Genomic DNA, 16,177 nt, shown 5'->3' on the forward strand with positions numbered 1-16,177 from the left:
GGAGAGCTTCGCTGACGTAATAGACTGGTCGCTGTACTTTCTCTCGCTCGACGACAATGACAGTGCTAACGGAGTGTGGCGTAGCGGCAATATAAAGGAATAATTCTTCATTAGGTTGGGGAGCAACGAGTACAGGGGGGTTTGATAGGTAGCGCTTGAGTGCAATAAATGCCTCTTCGGCTTCCTGTGTCCATACAAATTTGTCTTGTTTCTTCAATAAGGCGAAAAAAGGTTGTCCTCGTTCTACCATCCTAGCGACGAATCTGCTTAATGCTGCCATGCATCCGGTTAGCTTCTGTACCTCCTTGAGTCTTGTGGGCGACTTCATGTTCTCGATTGCTTTGATCTTCTCGGGATTTGCCTCTATTCCTCTGCCAGAAACAAGGAATCCGAGTAGCTTGCCCGACGGTACTCCGAACATGCACTTCTCTGGATTGAGCATGAGGCGATATCGTCGGAGGTTGTCGAACGTTTCCCGGAGGTCATCAATCAATGAGTCGCTTGTCTTGGTTTTGACAACGATGTCGTCGACGTACGCTTCGACATTGTTGCCAAGCTGATTGCTAAGTGCGCCCTGGACCGTGCGTTGGAAAGTATTCCCAACTGTTATCAATCCGAAGGGCATCTTGACGTAGCAAAATACCCCGAACAGTGTGATGAACGTTGTTTTTTCCTCGTCCTCCTTCGCCATGCTAATTTGGTCGTAGCCAGAGTAAGCGTCGAGGAAGCTTAATAGTTCGCATCCGGGTGTCGAATCCACCAGTTGGTCTATTCGAGGGAGAGGAAAGTGATCCTTGGGGCACGCCTTGTTGAGGTCTGTGAAGTCGACGCACATTCTCCATTTTCCATTGGCTTTCCGCACCATAACTGGGTTGACGAGCCACTCTGGATGGAGGACTTCTCTGATGAAGCCAGCTTTGAGAAGTTTGTCGAGCTCTTCTCGTATGGCTTGTTTTCGATCTGGTGCAAATCTCCGCAGTCTTTGTTTTACTGGCTTGGTATCGGGTCGCACCATTAGTTTGTGCTCAATCACCTCCCTGGGGACCCCCGGCATGTCGGACGGTTGCCAAGCGAACACGTCGGCATTGTCGCGGAGGAAGGCGATGAGCGCGAGTTCCTATTTCTCGTCTAGTGTAGCCCCGATTTTGACAGTCTTGTCGGGGTTAGCACTAGAGAGCGGAACGATCTTGATGGCGCCGTCCGGCTTCGGCGTCTTGTTTGGCTTGCTCACTTTCTTGGGTGGCTCAGACATGGCGGGTGGAGTGGGCGTTTGCTCGACCATGTCGAGGCTTCGCTTGTTGCACTGCACCGCCAGCTTTGCGTTCCCTTGAATAGTGATTGTTCCCTTCGGTCCCGGCATCTTGAGCACTTGATATGCGTAGTGGGATGCGGCCATGAACTTCGCAAGTGCAGTTCTCCCGATGATGGCGTTGTAAGCTGTATCGAATTCAGCGACATCGAAGGTGATCTGCTCTGTTCGGAAGTTGTTGGCTTGGCCAAAGGTCACAGGCAGCGTAATCTTGCCCAAAGGTCTGGATGATGATTGGGGAGTAATTCCATGGAAGGGTTGATCAGTTGGTGTCAGCTCACTTTGTGGAATTCCCATTGCATCCAAAGTGGTGGCAAAAAGAAGGTTGATCGAGCTGCCCCCGTCGATGAGAACTCGTGCTACCTTGATGTTCCGAATAGTGGGTTCGACCACGATCGGATACCGTCCCGGGATAACCGAGGTTTTGGGATGGTCTGCTTCCGAGAACTCCATCTTCTGCTCAGACCACTTCATCCTGGGTGCAGCCCCCTGCCATGTCGAACAAACTTCGCGTTCCACTTTCTTGTATTCTCGCTTGGAGGAGTACGTCATGGAGCCGCCGAAGATGTGTGAAACATGGAGGTCGGAGTCTGGGTACGCGAAGTCCGATTCGTGAGGAGGTGACTCCTCGTTTTTCTCGACAACGCGTACTCGCTTGCCTTTTTCAAACGCCATGTGCTTCTCGGGCGACTTTTTGAAAACAAGGCAATCCTCCAGAGAATGTCTATCTGTTTTGTGTATGGGGCACCAAGATTTCTTTGTTTCGCTTCCTTGTGGGTCCGGGTGCTTGGGAGGGTTCGCGTATTCTGCTGCGAGGACTTCCGCTTGAGCTTTCCTTTTCCCGTTTTTGCGATTTTTCTTCTTGTTTGACTCAGATGTGTCTGCAGCTGATTTCTTCTCTCCCCCAGTCTTCGGCTTGTCGTTCTTGCGCCTTAGTGCATCATCCACGTGGGCACACCTTTCCACGATCTCGAATAGTCTTCGAGTAGTTGTGATGCGTCTTGTTGCCAACTCCTGGGTAGTGTAGCGATCTCTGACACCAAACTTAAAGGCGCGAATTACATAAGCGTCGGTGATCTCGGGGATGGTGTTCCTGCACTCGTTAAAGCGCCGAACGTATTCCCTCAAAGATTCCCCTGAGTTATGTGTTAACGCGTGAAGATCGTCTTCGATCGCATGACGCTTGTATGTTCCTTGGAAATTGGCGACGAACTGCTGCCACAGGTCTGACCACGAAGAAATTGAGTAGGGGGGAGATACATCAGCCACGAACGTGCAGAACCCTTCAACGCGGTTGGTAAATAGTTTGCCAACGCATTGTCATCTGCTCCAGCGGCATAAATGTAACATCCTGAAAATGTGTCATTTTCTAATCCTGCATCATGCCGATTCTTATGTTTTTAATAACCTCCTAAACTTAGGACAGTATAATTAGAGGGACCTCCTAAAACTAACTCGCACAAAACCTCTATAGTATTTAATCTCTTTTGTGTTTTTCATTTTAAAATATATATTTGGTTAAATTGAGGTATTTCTTGATTTGGTTTAAAACCTTCTTTTGACAAAAATTCTTTTATTCAAATTTAGTTTGAAAACCCCTTTCTATTTTTTATGAATTATGGTCCAATAAATTCTCCACTATTATCCTATAACTTAAACCAAATGATTCCAATTGGATTCAATTGTCGACCCGTCCTTTGATCTTAAACCTATCCTTTGATTCCAAACCGGCCTATTCTTATTTATCGCCAAATATCTAAATTCTTCATTTTGATCTAGCCGCTAATTTAATTCCTGTGGCTTGATTTCTTTCTCGGCACAAGAATATTATTATTACAAATATTGTGAATAATTGCTCTCGTGCTAAGAAAATAAATTATATCCTTGTCACCTAAATTTCCTTTTAGCCTCAAACAATTCCTTGAAACCTATGCCATATATATTAGGGTTCAAATCCTATCCTTTTGCCTCCACCTATTTTCCTACCATATTCCCAAAAATATTTTGAGGAATACTATTAATTTCCTTTTCTATTTGAGTGCTTCCAAATAAATTCCCTCAAACTCCACCTCTAAATATTGCACTCAAATAAATTAGAAAATCTCTTTTGTGAATTCTCTCCGAATTCAAATTCTTCGCAAAACCTAGTTATCCAAATCAAATATATAAATTAGACTTCTTTCTTTTTGTCATCGGGCCGAAACTCCGTTCTTTCTTCCTTTTGGCCCAATCCTTTTTCTTTCTATTTTCCTCCTTCCTCTTGGGCTTCCGGCCCAGCTAAGCCGAGCCGGCCCAAGTCAGCCCACAACCCAGCCGCCTCCCTCCTCCTCCCAGTGCGCGTGTTCCACACGCGCACGCCGCCGCAAATGCCGCCGCAAACGTCGCCGCTAAGGAATCAAGCCGGCGCCGTCTTTTCTTCCTTCACGCTAGCATCACCGTGACCGAGTTGACGACCGCCTCCACAACCGCCTTTCATCGCCTATATAAGAGGAGGAACCCCCTCTGTTTATCCCCGACATCCGAGCTTGAAGCTCTCCTCTTTTCTCTCTCTAGCCATGGCCGGCCGTCCACCGATCTCCCTTACCGGAGCGTTGTCGGCCAAATCCTCGCGCCACTAAATCCGCCCCGTCGAGGTGATTCCATTTTGCCCCTTTCCCCCTTCCCTTTTCTTTTGAATCAAACCACCACCGCTACTCTATTTACTGCCGCGGCCGAGCTTTTGTCGCCGCCGTTCCAGCCACTCACCTCTTCCCCTCTTCCTTCCACATACCTCCCCGAGTTCTCAATGTTCGGGAACACACTTTACCACCGCCGTCGAGGCCGTTCCATCATCAGTGCATCGGCGCCCTATTCTCTCTCTCCCCTCTGTTACCGGGCTGGAAGGAGGAGAAGAAAGAAAGTGACGGGAGGAAGAAGAGGAGGAGAGAGAAAGAAAAGAAAAAGAATAGAAAGGCTGACAGGTGGGCCCCATGAATAGTAACCTTTCATATTTTCTAGATTTAATTCAAATCCTATTCTTTAAAAGCCCATATCTCCTAAACCGTAGATCCGATTCCAGTGAAACTTGGACCTAAATTCATATAAATTCAAATGCTTCATTTTGATGCCTAATTGCTATTTTATAATTTTATTTGAATTTATTCAAATATCATTTGAATTTATATTTGCCTTTTGCAAATATTTTCTTTTACCCCAAAATACCCATTAGCCACTGAAAAGCTGCCGGTTGGAACTTTACGCCTTCCACGGGGACGTTCGTGTGGTTTACTATCCTCGACGTTGGACTATTGGTTGTAAAGCCCGGCAAAACCAAACCTAAGGTCGAAGTGCTGCTCCTGGCACCCCACGCCTCGATGCGTACAGCGGTCGGAGCTTCACTATTCCCTCGACCTCCACAGTACGTCGCGCAGTTAGATCTCGAGCTCTGTGTAATCCTAGCCGCTCCGCCGCCATCCACGGTTGTCGGAGTAACACTTCCGCCTCGCTAAACTTGCACAAACCTCCCATCCCTCTAGCCGTTATATTGTCTATCGACACCAGCTAGAGAAGATACCAAACCTAGTCGTCATGCTTTAGCGACGACTAGAGAACACTCAAACTCTAGCCGATATTTATCTTACCTCAATATCGGCTTAAACAATTGAAACCATAGTTAGCTTATTAACCAGACTCCCCGCCAGCTATAATCTCAACCATTTACCCTCCAACTACCTAGAACATATACATAAAATATAGAGCCTGGCCGATATATTGTCCCACTCCACAATCGGCTTAAATATGACTAAACCCTAAGTATAATGCTACCCAAACCTACTATCAGCCAATACCAGTCACATATCTGCTCAACCTGTTCAATTATCCACTATACTCCCTATCCACCAACCAATCAGAGCCTGCACATAAAATATAGGTGACCGTAGCCACTTAATTCCCTCTCCACCCCAACCACCAACTCTTTAGAACCCGCGTATAAAATATTAGCCTAATAATCCTTATACCCTATAAAGGAGATAGGTTATACCCTAAACCCTAGCCCTCTGTACTGCTTATCTCTTTCTTGCTATTTTATGGCTTTTATTGAATTTGGTTCTTCCTTTTCTTTAGTAGAGTCTGTTATATTTTAGATGGCAACCTGTGGTATTTCAAAGATCGGATAATCAGGTTGCCCATCTCGGATTTATTTGCGTTGGAGCAAGGCAAGTTATTATTCCTCTCCTTTGAGCATAACTACCCTATATTCTATATCTCTGTTCTATGCATTAGTCATACATGATTTCAAATGCATAACCTGAACATAGCAAACCAGATATGCTAGATTTTGCTTAGCCATGCCTAGTTAGATTGCATAAAATATAATAAACTTAGATTGGGACAGTACGGTAGAAATGGTTGATTTCCGGGTGGCTAGTACTGTTCCAACCGACATAAAACTGCCAAGTACATGTGAAGAACATACGAGTACGACCACAATTCTCGTATGGGCATAGACCTAGCTGATTAAGTTATCTAGCAAAGGTGGTACCTCTGTATAGTGGTTCTTCTTAAGTCCTCGCGCAGGAGGCAAACTTACGCCGAGCAGGGCGATTATGATATTTACCGAGGCGCAGGTAAATATCTTGATTATCTCGCGAGCTGTGTGTGAATTATGAAAACCTGATTGAGATGACGGGGGTCTCTCAACCAGTTCTCTCTGAAAACCCCGGGAACGCCAGAACTCCTCTTGCTGCTGATAACGTTACGTTCAGAGCGCATGGGGACTAGAGTTCATGGAACAGGTACCACTGATGTTAGTAACCGAAAAGCTTTGCCATGACAAGGCTAATGTGTTTGGCACGTCATGGATTGCGGGTAAAGCGTACATCTACTGCAGTATGAATATTATTAAAACTATTCAAATAGCCGTGCTCGCGGTTATCGAGCATTGGGACTCACAATGGCATCTTGGTTAGAAACATAATTTCAAACTCTATTAAATACTGTTGCATATCAAACATTTCAGGATTTCTACTTCTTTATTCTCAGCTTTCTGCAATTAAACCTAGCTCTACTCAAATATTACCATTTCATACATTTATTATTGAATATAATAGCTTGCTGAGTACGTTGTACTCACCCTTGCTTCAACCCCCTTTTCCAGAGTCATTTTGGAGTTCTTGCCGAAGCCGGGAGTTCAATCATAAGTTAGTCTCATTCTAACTTAATTCTCAAATATAGATTAGATAGATAGTTTAAGTCTATAGCAAAACACTAGAGTTGAGTCATCGTATAGCTTCTACTGTAATAGTTAGCCACAAGTTTGTAAATACCCTATCATTTTATGTAAAGGAATCTCCTTTAAAACCTTGATCAAATGTATGCAATGAAGATCCAGATCGTTGAACCTGTATCAATCTACTGATCCAGGTCTTGATACAGTCTAAACATGTCGGTTTTCGAATCATTAGTTTTGGGACCCGACAATAAAGCACTGTCAAGTAGACTTGGAGGAATTCTTCTGGGTCGGTGCTCCCATCATACTTTTCAATAGCTCCGGGTCGGAATCTCTCAGGCCATCGGACATCACGTAGGGAACGACCGAAAGCCCTGCACCCAGCGCTTGGAGCGGCGGGTTGTCGGCGGTCGCGTGACCTTCGTGGATCTTGGTCTGACGATGAAGAGGACTCGGATGATGATGATGATGACGATGGGTCGCTTGGTTCCGGCGTACGATTACGAGGGTGACGACCTGGATCTCGGGAATCTTGTCTTCGTCTCTCGCTGTTGTCTCGACGCCGATCTTCTTCATCTTCGTCATTACGGCGACGGCCATGACCAATGCTGTCCGGCCCCCGCCGGTCGCGATCGTCGTAGTCTCGGTCCTCGTTTGGACGACTTCTTCGATCATGGTGTCGTGAGGAGACATGACGCCGGGAGTGGTTCACGTCATCCCGTGCTCGCCGTGCTTCTCGACGACCATTGATTTGATCTCGAAGATCGCCAGTACCACGAGGTGGAGGGGTAGCTTGTCGAGGTGATTCTCTCCGTTCTAGAATTTCACCGTTAGCATCGCCGACGGGAGATCGGTTTTGTTGGGCTGCGGTGGCGGCTTCTTCGAACGCGTTGCTGAGGTTAGTCACCGATGCCCGTAGTTGTTCCGTCCAACGCTCGAGGTCGTCGTTTAGAACAGGATCGTAAGGTGTTTCCCTCAGTATGGCCTAAACAGCCCTGATGTGTTGGGCTGGGGTAGTCGATTGATTCGCCGTCTCCGCGTTGGCTTGTGCTGACGTGCCAACGCCATCGATAGCCAACACCTCCCGCGCCGCGTCTGATATCGATGACCCCAACGAATCGATCTGGGGCCGGAGTCGCTCCTTGTTCCTTGCCGTTATCCCTGACGGGGACGTATGACTTAGGAGACGGAGTTTTCATAGCGCCGAGTAGAACTTTGCAACTCGAGAGGTCGTGATTCTTTGTCTTATGAATAGGACAATAGACGTCCCGAGTTGGAGAAGTACGTTGAATTCCACGTTCTTTGCAGGCGCGGATTTCAGCATGGACGTTGATGAATACCCAGCAATCTTGAAGAGTATGTTTCTTGGTTTTATGGATAGGACACCAAGACCTGGTAGTTTCGGAAGTCATCTTTGTTGGCCCGTGATTTTCGTCGGGGGGACAAGGCTTGGCCGCATCAGAATCCTTCACGAGTTTGGGTGTAGTCGGTAATCCGTTCTCTGTTTCAACGGGTGGATTTTTCGACATGTAGGCGTCTCGGTTCGTAGCCACTGCGTTCTCGTTGCCAGTTATTGGGGGACCGGTTGAGATCGGCATAGTGGTGTAAACCGGGTAGACGATTTCGCCGACTTGAGTCCATACCAGCATTGTTGAAGTAGGAAGAACTTCACCGAAGCTGGTGTTGGCATTGTTGTCGACGAAGCTTGATGGCATAGTAGTAGAACCTTGAATACCAGGCCCCCCTACCTGGCGCGCCACTGTCGACGGGGGATACCCGTAGACCGGATATAGAGGGTATTGGGGTACGCTGGTATAAGGATCTACGTAGTATGACATCGAGCAATTAAAAGACAAGAATTATACTGGTTCAGGCCCCTTGATAGGTAATAGCCCTAATCCAGTTGATATGGGATTATATGGTGGAAAACACAGATTACAAAGGAAAAGACGGAACTCAGGGGATTTGGCGAGATTGTAGTCGAGATGATTCGACTAGCTCTCGTCGACTTGGCTCCTTGCAGGCTCCGACTTCGTAGGCTGTGTGGGTTGTGTTGGCTCTGAGATTCGATGATCTATGCCCTCCCCGGGGGGTCCCTTTTATACCGTAGGTTGGGTGCTCTCCGAGTAGGACTCGAACATACCAGACCTGGCACGATACGTAGGTAACCCAATTCTTGTCCGAGGAGGTCTCTCTTCGTCCATTGACTTTACGAAGAGTTTCCTTAGACGCCAAAGGATTTATCCGTGCACATGTGAATAGGCCTTGTCAATACGTGACGTATGTCGAGGGGTAGAGGGTATGCCTGACCCGTAACCCTGACAAAATCGAAGTTCGAACGGATAAGTTAAGACCTCGAGAAGTTCAAATTCAGAGAAAATCTAATGACAGAAAGAAAAGGAATATTCCAGGAATATCCTATGGATATTAATTCTTTAAATTGAATTATTTTTAATAAGAAAATTATAGTGGGGCCCACTGATTAGTGGCTCAGGTTTTGGTGGACTCGGTGTATGATGGGTCGGCTGGCGTGGATGCCTCGTGGTGACACGTGTATAGAGATAGATGACATGGCAATGACGTGGGTGGATCTAGGGCTGATGTGCCGAGGGAAGGAGTTATGGTAATCTGACTCTAAAGATTTAAGCAAGGAGATCAAATGGCTGTATGTTCCTCATGTTTGATACCCTTGGAATACTCTAAGGGAAAGTGCTACCGCGGTATTCTGTGCGCCTCAGATTTATCTGTGATCGTATCACATACCAATAATTGCATTATAGCGGAATTATAGCTAGATATTACTGTTATATTCATATAAATTTAGCCTAAATTAATTCACTTTCACTAAATTATGGATAGTTAAAAAGAGATAATGAATATAGATTTCGACTTGTCACGATGTGTTAAAACATATTAGAAATTCAATATAATAATACTTTAAGAGATATTGTGGCCGGGAGATTTGCTAAGAAGCAAACGGAGACTGGAGACCATACTGAAGGACGCACATTTCGTTGAGGTGATTTTCTCATGGAACTGAACCCCCATATACCTGAAATGCTATATTCTATTTTGGGTTTTTTTTTCCTTATATATACCATTTACCCAAAATACAATATTCTATTTTGGGGTTTTTTCCTTACTAGCAATAGTGTCTGTGCGTTGCAACGGGAAAAACACCGTTTGATAGTGTGACACCTTGAAAACCTCGAATCTGTAAAAATCTTGATATATTAATCAATTCGACGGCCCGCAAGCTGAGCAGTTGAGCGCGGCCCACATATGCGGGGACGGTCCGATGCACTTCCGCAGCCCATTGGGCGCAGCGTAATCAACGGCGGCGACAGCCCGACGCTAGGCGAATCTGAGCCGTCCGATCTAATGGACGGCTCCAATCGTACCCGCGCTGGATGAAGCGCCGATCGGGGAGAGGGGCAAAACCCTGGCTCCCAAATCCCTCTCTCCTGATACCATTTATCTCCGGAGACGAGCGAGCAAAACGATGGCGGTCCGGCAAGCTGGTGCGCGCGTGCAGCGACGACCGCCGAGCGGCTCCTGCTTCGCCGGCTGGGGGCCGCACCCGAGGGCAGCGCAAAGCCATGCCACGACGTCGGCGGTCCGGTTAGGTGGTCGTGCAAACGGCGACGAGCGCTGAGCGGCTTGGACCTCGTCGGTGGTAGGGGCGACACCAAGCCGACACTTCCCGTCTTCGGCAAAGGACGGTGGAGGGGTGCTCCAGGACAGCGTGCGCAGGAAACCCGACACGACTGCGAGGAGGTGAAGGTGCGGTGGTGCCGCTTCCCAGAAAGCTCCAGTGAGCTCAGGGGCTTCAAGTCTGGTAAGTAACCCGAACCCTTAGCTTAATTGATTTGGATTTGACTCTTATGGTTCTTACCCGAAATTAGGGTTGTTCGAATTTAGAGAATTTTGTCGGGAAATTTCAATCTATTTTATTCCCTCTTTTCGAGTTAGGGGTGTTTCAATATCGTTTATTCTCTTTTAATTTCGGGAACTTCAATCTAGTTTATCCCTTTGCTCAATTTTGTTTTTTTAGCTTGCGTTTCATCGCGCAAGCGGGGATGGAGGGCGCCGCTCGTCCCCACGGAAAGATTGAATCGGACTTTCTTTTATTTGTTTTAATGTTTTTTTGGTCCTTTTTTTCGTTATTACGGACAACAGAAACATTTTTAATTTTTTAAGCAGTAGAGATAGAGAAGATAGAGATATATAGTACCGTGTCAAATATAATAGGATTCGATTTTTTTACCGCGTCACGTATAATTCTTTTTTTTTTGGAATCGGACATATTTGTTTTTTTTATTTTTTTTTTCTCCTTTCTTTTTACAGCGTCCACACGGATTCTTTTTTTTTTGGCCGGTCTTTTTTTTCACCTGTTTTTTTTTTCGCCTGTTTTTTTAGAATCGGACAGATTCCTTTTTTTTTCTTTTTGCCCTTTTTTTTTACTGCGGAATCGGATTCAGTTTTCTTTTCCCTTTTTCCGCCCGTTTTTTTATTCTTTTTTCGTCCGGTTTTTTTTGCCCGTTTTGTTTTGGATATAGGATTGCATCGGTTATAGTCGGTTTCGATGGTAGGGATTAATGTAGGGACAAACCTACTTTTAAAGCAGATTGCTTTTCTCATATTCAACCTTTTCCACATGTGGTAGGTGTTGTGTAATTGTCTTGAGAGATGGACCCCTAATTGGTTGCTGCAATTATTGTCTGTGCATGTACTATTTATCATATTTATACAAAAGATATTGTACGGCTTGATTCATACTGCTTTCGTTTTTTTAATAGATGACGCCGTTGATTTTTTTCTCACATGTTTGACCATTCGTCTTATTAAAAAAAATTATGCAAATATATAAGATATAAATCACACTTAAAGTACTATAAGTGATAAAACAACTCATAACAAAATAAATTATAATTACGTAAATTTTTTGAATAAGACGAATGGTCAAACATGTGAGAAAAAATTAACGGCGTCATCTATTAAAAAACGGAGGTAGTATGATTCAATTTTAACTTATCGCACATCAATCTTATTACTGTAATTTTACATTATCATACTCACGTATTTTCCTCATCGTCTCATATTTATAATGCAGCCCCTCGCAACGAAGTAGACGGTGTTAATAAGCAGTAGCAGCCCAAGGATGATATATGTAAGATTCTTGTCTTGTGTTGTCACCTCAATAACCTGAAACATTGTAAGGGCTCGGTTTGGGAAAACTGGTAGAAATGACGCTTGACGGGTTGAGGTAGCCTTAGGCCCCGTTTAGACCCTCGGGACTAAACAGTTTTAAGTCCGTGTCACATCGGATGTTTGAAAATTAATTATAAATATTAAACGTAGACTATTAATAAAACCCATCCATAATCTTGGACTAATTCGCGAGACGAATCTATTGAGCCTAATTAATCCATAATTAGCCTATGTGATGCTATAGTAAACATTCTCTAATTATAGATTAATTAGGCTTAAAAAATTTGTCACGCGAATTAGCTTTCATTTATGTAATTAGTTTTGTAAGTACTCTATATTTAATACTCTAAATTAGTGTCTAAATAGAGGGACTAAAGTTAAGTCCATGGATCCAAACACCACCTTAGTTCCCAATTTTTTTTCCAAAAAACATCACATCAAATCTTTAGACACATGCATGGAACATTAAATATAGATAAAATAAAAAACTAATTGCACAGTTGGGAGGAAATCGCGAGGCAAATCTTTTGAGCCTAATTAGTCTATGATTAGCCATAAGTGCTACAGTAACCCACATGTGCTAATGACGGATTAATTAGGCTCAAAAGATTCGTCTCGCGATTTCCAGGCGAGTTATGAAATTAATTTTTTCATTCGTGTTCGAAAACCCCTTCCGACATTTGGTCAAACGTCCGATGTGACATCCAAAAATTTTCATTTCACAAACTAAACATGCCCTTAGCTGATCACCTGCTGGCTTATGGACCAAACTGACCCGAACACATTTTTTAATAAAATCATAATTTAATTGTGTAGGATAGGGAATCTATAAGATATACTCGATCAGTCTGAAGTCCCTCACTTTAATTACTACTCCGTATTTTCCTTAGCAAGCATACCATTAATTCAATATAAGATCTATCTTTCTTAGAGTTATGCCTATGTATAAAGAGGGAAGCTATATAGCGCACGCGCGCCAGGAAAATAAGTTGTGCACAGGCCTTATCCACTACCAACCGATTCCCCCCTCCCTGCATTCGCATGGATGAGACGTCTAGCGCTGCCGCTATTCCTCCTCTTCGTCGTGAGCGTGCACCTCCATCTCCAACCTCTCCATCGAGACATCATCAAGCCCAGAATCGGTTCCTCTTTCTTTCACACTGGTGGAGACACCATCTTTGATCGGTCGCCCAAAATCCACAATAGTCCCGGTTCGAATAAAAACCAGGACTAAAGATGATTTTTAGTCCCGGTTAAAAACTTTTTGACCTACCAACCGGGACTAAAGATCATTTTTAGTCCCGGTTTAAAAAGTTGTCGGGTCGAGTTAGGCCCCAACTCATTTTTAGTCCCGGTTGGTATAAACAACCGGGACTAAAAATGGATCTTTAGTCCCGGTTGTTTATACCAACCGGGATCAAAAATCAACCGAACCGTGCGCCAGTCCACCGTCCTCTCCTCTCTCATTAATTATCCCTTATCCCTTCGATCCCACCGTCCTCTCCATCCCTTCGCTATTAGCCCTATCCCTCTCAGCCTTCCTCCTCCTCCATCCATTCTCCTCTCCCCTTCCTCCCCCTTCTCCTCTCTTCCTCCTCCTCCTCCTTCCACGTGAGGCCGGGCTGCGGCGATAGGGAGGCGGGCGCCCGAGCAGGCGGCGGGCGGCCGGGCAGGCGGCGGGCAAGGCCGGCGAGGCCCGCGAGGCGGCGGGTGGCCAGGCGGGCGAGGCCCGCGCGGCGGCGAGCAGCCGGGCAGGCGGGCGGCGAGGCGGCGCTCCCCGGGCGGGCGGCAGAGCCCGAGGTGGCGGGCAGCGGTGTTCCCAGGGCAGCGGCGCTCCCCAGGCGGCGGGTGGCGGTGCTCCCGGGGCGGCGGCGCTCCCCAGGCGGCGGCGGAGCCCGAGGCGGCCGGGCGGGAGGCCGGTGAGGCGGCGGACGGCCGGCGCCCGATCTCTGTGATGTAGTTTTTTTCCCTGATCCGTGTGATATGTGCGGTCGATCTGTGCGATGTCGATTTTTTTTCGATCTGTGTGATGTGTGATGTGTGAATGAATTTGTGGAGATGTTTTTTGAATGATTTGCGATGTATTTGGAGATAAAAATGCAGCTTGATGTATTTGGGGATTTTGTGAATGATCTGTGATGTATTTGGGTTTAAAAATGTAGCTTGATGTATTTGGGGATTTTGGGAAGGATATGTGGTGTTAAAATGATTTGTGAATAATATGAATGGTGGTGCTCGAAATCATGAAAGCATGAAAAAAAAAAGAAAGAACATTAGTCCCGGTTGTTAACTCTAACCGGGACTAAATCTTTAGTCCCGGTTTTTAACACTAACCGGGACAAAAGATGGATCTTTTGTCCCGGTTATTTCAACCGGGACTAAAAATAGGCATCTTTAGTCCCGGATTCGTAGTCCCGTTTGTATAACCGGGACTATAGGGGGTTGCGAACCGGTATTAAAAAGGGTTTGTCCACCAGTGTCATCTCCCTGCCAGCTGCTTCCCCTACCTCTCTTCCCCCACCCCTTCTCCCGCCCCTCCCCCTCCTGATGGGTTCCCCTTTATCTCTCCTTCAGCATTTGTTCCCCTACCATTTGTTCCCCTACCCCGATTCCTCATGTTGTTGAGACATCAGCGACTTCCACCACTTCTCTATAGATTTATCCAGGTTTTGCGTTGAATTTTTTTTGGAATTTGAAGAAGGTTGATTGAAAGTTTAGGCTTTCACTGCTTCGATGAAAGTTCTATGATTTTTGAGATGAAAGTTTTGTGATTTTGAGATGAAAGTTCAAGTTTTCAATCAAAAATATTTTCAGATGAAAGTTTCAGATTTTTAATTAAAAGTTTTGTGATTTTGGGATAAAAGTTTCAATTAAAAGTTTCTTTTTTGAGATGAAAGTTTTGGGTTTCTAATTTAAATTTTTATAATTTTCAGACAAAAGTTTCATTTGAGTCGTTTTTTTCAATTTTGATATGGAAGTTTTAGATTTTGAGTTAAAAGCTTTTTAAATTTGTGATAAAAGTTTTAGCATTCTTGTGGTCAGGTGGCATCAAGGAAGAAGAACAAGCTCTCGCCTCTGAATCAATGGGGAGTGGGGCTGAAACATGCGCACGACAGCGGGCCTCATGGGCATGCTTGTGCACCTGCAGCGGAGCTGCGCCAAAGCGCTAAGCGCTAGCGGTGTCTTGACATATACTCTGTATGTTGTCATCATCCAAACACCCCCGGTGGTACTTGGATCATGGACTAAACTGTCCCTGTCCTATCGGATGTTTGAAAATTAATTTAGAGTAATAAACATAGACTACATACAAAACTAATTACATAAATGAGAGCTAATTCGCGAGACAATTTTTTTAAGCCTAATTAATTTATAATTAGAGAATGTTTACTGTAGCATCACGCGGGCTAATCATGGATTAATTATGCTCAATAGATTCATCTTGCGAATTAGTCCAGAGTTATGAAATAGGTTTTGTCAGTAGACTATATTTAATACTTCTAATTAGTATCAAACATCCGATATGACGTGTACTGAAAAATTTTTAGCCCCATCCAAACACCCCCGATATGCGTCACTGTATTGTGCCAGATAGATGAATATATCTGTTTAAAAATTTCAGTCCCTTAACAACTGACAAAAGGACATTTCAATTAATTATACAAAAGGACATTTCAACTGTTAAGTGTGCATGGATATGCGAAGGGACGAACAGTAGCTAGTACTACACTAGAGATTTTTTTTTTAAGTACAGTAAAGGTCTAGATCTTTGAAAGACATACACCACACCATAAATAGAGCACGGTACCAAGCTAATGAGTACTGAGCAGTCGAGCTAGTGCCCAGCCTTGCGTTGAACATCACATTACGTACGTTTCAGCAAGCAGGTGCTCGATCGATCGGCCATGGCACCGCCCACGGTGCTCAACTCCGGCGAGCCCGACGCCCGACGCCGCGAGCGGCCGCACGTCGTCTTCATCCCGAGCGCCGGCATGGGCCACCTCCTCCCGTTCTTCCGCTTCATCGGCGCGCTGTCCTCCCACGACGTCGACATCTCCGTCGTCACCGTCCTCCCCACCGTGTCGGCCGCCGAGGCCGACCACTTCGCCCGCCTCTTCCACGACTTCCCCAGCATCCGCCGCGTCGACTTCAACCTGCTGCCGCTCGACGCCTCCGAGTTCCCCGGCGCCGACCCGTTCCTGCTCCGGTGGGAGGCCCTGCGCCGCTCCATGCACCTCCTCGCCCCGGCCATCGCCGGCGTCGCCCCGCGCGCCACGGCCGTCGTCACCGACGTCACGCTGGTGTCCCACGTGAACCCCATCGCCAAGGACCTTCGCCTCCAGTGCCACGTGCTGTTCATCTCATCCGTGACCATGCACTGGTGGAGAAACCATCTTTCGTCGGTCGGCCGATTTCCACAGTAGTCCCGGATGCAATAAAAACCGGGG

The 16,177-nt window shown here is 45.8% G+C and overlaps 2 protein-coding genes and 1 long non-coding RNA gene across 3 annotated transcripts; 2 read left to right on the forward strand and 1 right to left on the reverse strand.

Moving 5' to 3' along the window:
- Positions 1-1,117: 1,117 nt before the first annotated feature.
- On the reverse strand, positions 1,118-2,648 carry LOC136356977 (uncharacterized). The gene is made up of 3 exons (XM_066311701.1): positions 2,624-2,648; positions 1,591-2,535; positions 1,118-1,368 (listed from the first exon to the last, which is right to left on the reverse strand). Exons 1-3 carry the CDS (start codon positions 2,646-2,648, stop codon positions 1,118-1,120), a joined length of 1,221 nt encoding a protein of 406 aa, XP_066167798.1.
- Positions 2,649-3,823: 1,175 nt separating this feature from the next.
- LOC9267619 (uncharacterized) lies at positions 3,824-6,699 on the forward strand. Its single transcript, XR_001546381.3, has 2 exons — positions 3,824-4,269; positions 6,447-6,699. It is a non-coding gene; the product is annotated as an uncharacterized lncRNA (long non-coding RNA).
- An 8,935-nt stretch (positions 6,700-15,634) lies between these two features.
- On the forward strand, positions 15,635-16,153 carry LOC136351094 (UDP-glycosyltransferase CGT-like). The gene has a single exon (XM_066311702.1). It carries the CDS (start codon positions 15,635-15,637, stop codon positions 16,151-16,153), a length of 519 nt encoding a protein of 172 aa, XP_066167799.1.
- The last annotated feature ends 24 nt before the right edge of the window (positions 16,154-16,177 follow it).

The sequence above is a fragment of the Oryza sativa genome, chromosome 6 (assembly GCF_034140825.1).
Source record: "Oryza sativa Japonica Group chromosome 6, ASM3414082v1".
Taxonomy (NCBI): domain Eukaryota; kingdom Viridiplantae; phylum Streptophyta; class Magnoliopsida; order Poales; family Poaceae; genus Oryza; species Oryza sativa.

Excerpts from the sequence above, each read along its gene's own strand:
- LOC136356977 (XM_066311701.1), bottom strand. The coding sequence starts at position 2,648 with ATGCCGCTGGAGCAGATGACAATGC. Across the intron at positions 2,536-2,623 it reads GCTGGAGCAGATGACAATGC|ACCTGTGGCAGCAGTTCGTC; the intron begins GTTGGCAAACTA and ends CTTCGTGGTCAG. Across the intron at positions 1,369-1,590 it reads TGCAATGGGAATTCCACAAA|TGCTCAAGATGCCGGGACCG; the intron begins GTGAGCTGACAC and ends ACGCATATCAAG.
- LOC136351094 (XM_066311702.1), top strand. The coding sequence starts at position 15,635 with ATGGCACCGCCCACGGTGCTCAACTCCGGCGAGCCCGACGCCCGACGC.